The 1,175-nt window shown below is 25.9% G+C and overlaps 1 protein-coding gene across 1 annotated transcript in view; it reads right to left on the bottom strand.

Annotated features, from left to right (window-relative positions):
• Positions 1-709: 709 nt before the first annotated feature.
• The window catches only part of LOC108577699 (intraflagellar transport protein 20 homolog), a 5,257-nt gene continuing 4,791 nt past the window's right edge, over positions 710-1,175 (bottom strand). The window contains exons 2-3 of the mRNA XM_017940889.1: positions 955-1,109; positions 710-823 (exon numbers count right to left, since the gene is read on the bottom strand). Of these exons, the coding sequence (XP_017796378.1) occupies positions 710-823; positions 955-1,109 (269 nt within the window). The remainder of the gene's footprint in view (positions 824-954; positions 1,110-1,175) is intronic.

Genomic DNA, 1,175 nt, shown 5'->3' with positions numbered 1-1,175 from the left:
AATTCCTTTTTTACATAATTATAATATTTAAATAAGGAATATTTTTAGTAACTAAACTGTAGAAACTTCACAAGCTTTTGTATCTTACAGTCATAATTTCATTATACCACTATTTCATCTTAACATAAACATACAATATGAACAACGATTATTTATTTGCAACATATACAATGTTTATATTCAGTAAAATAATATAGCTGTTAGATAAACGATTAATATAAATTAATCACCTGCGATATCTTTAAGATTGCTTCAACTTTTGTATTGTTATTCATCTACAACTGCTTATGTGTAATTACACCTACTAGTAGGCAGTAATTATATAAAAATTGTTTATAATTATAGAAGAAAAGCAATCATAACTTTTATGAGAAGAAAACAAATAACACTTGTCAAGATGATTAGCAGTATATGAGTATTAGAAACATAGAATCATTCAGAATGTGCCTTCACAATGTGTGTGTATATTTGATGCCGTCTTAAAAAGAAAGGTTTAAACCTTGATACTGTCTTAACTGCAAATTTCATCAGGAATTTATGTATGAATATTTGGTTTTCATAATATATGTCACTTATTATTTTTGGTAGTTTTATTTGTACTCCTTATTTCGATCGATCAACGTACACTTGGAAATATGTCAACATGTACTTAGTAAATACTTAAGAAAGGTAGGTTTATAAGTTCTAATTAAAAAATTGGTGTAACTTTTTAATTCACGGTTAATTGCTCGATAGTTTCTAACTGTTCCATTTCGATTTTGTTAAAGGAATCATATTGTATACGAAGTCTTTCAAGTTCCATCGATTTTTCAACAATTTGTGCCTGCAATTTACAATTTATTAATTTTATAATTAATTTTGCCTTTATAAACGGATAAAATTTTATTTTTTTTGCATTTAGTTTCTTTTGAAAAATAATTCATATACAGTAAAAAATTTTTATTTCAAGAAAACCTGAATTTGTTGTTTTTGAGCATCCCTTTCTTTCGCGACGGAGCGGAGCAAGTTCCGAGTTCCAATAGTTTTCATTTTTTCCTTTTCCACATCATTTGCCAATTGATCTATTATTTGTATAAATTCATTTGAATTCATTTGAAATTCAGTAATTTCTGTCAAATAGAAAAACGACAAGTATTTTATTGAGTAAAAAGAATTTTTTCATACCGTTTATATAA

The sequence above is a fragment of the Habropoda laboriosa genome, unplaced genomic scaffold, assembly GCF_001263275.1.
Source record: "Habropoda laboriosa isolate 0110345459 unplaced genomic scaffold, ASM126327v1 scaffold786, whole genome shotgun sequence".
Taxonomy (NCBI): domain Eukaryota; kingdom Metazoa; phylum Arthropoda; class Insecta; order Hymenoptera; family Apidae; genus Habropoda; species Habropoda laboriosa.
This window is presented reverse-complemented; position numbering and strand designations above follow the sequence as displayed.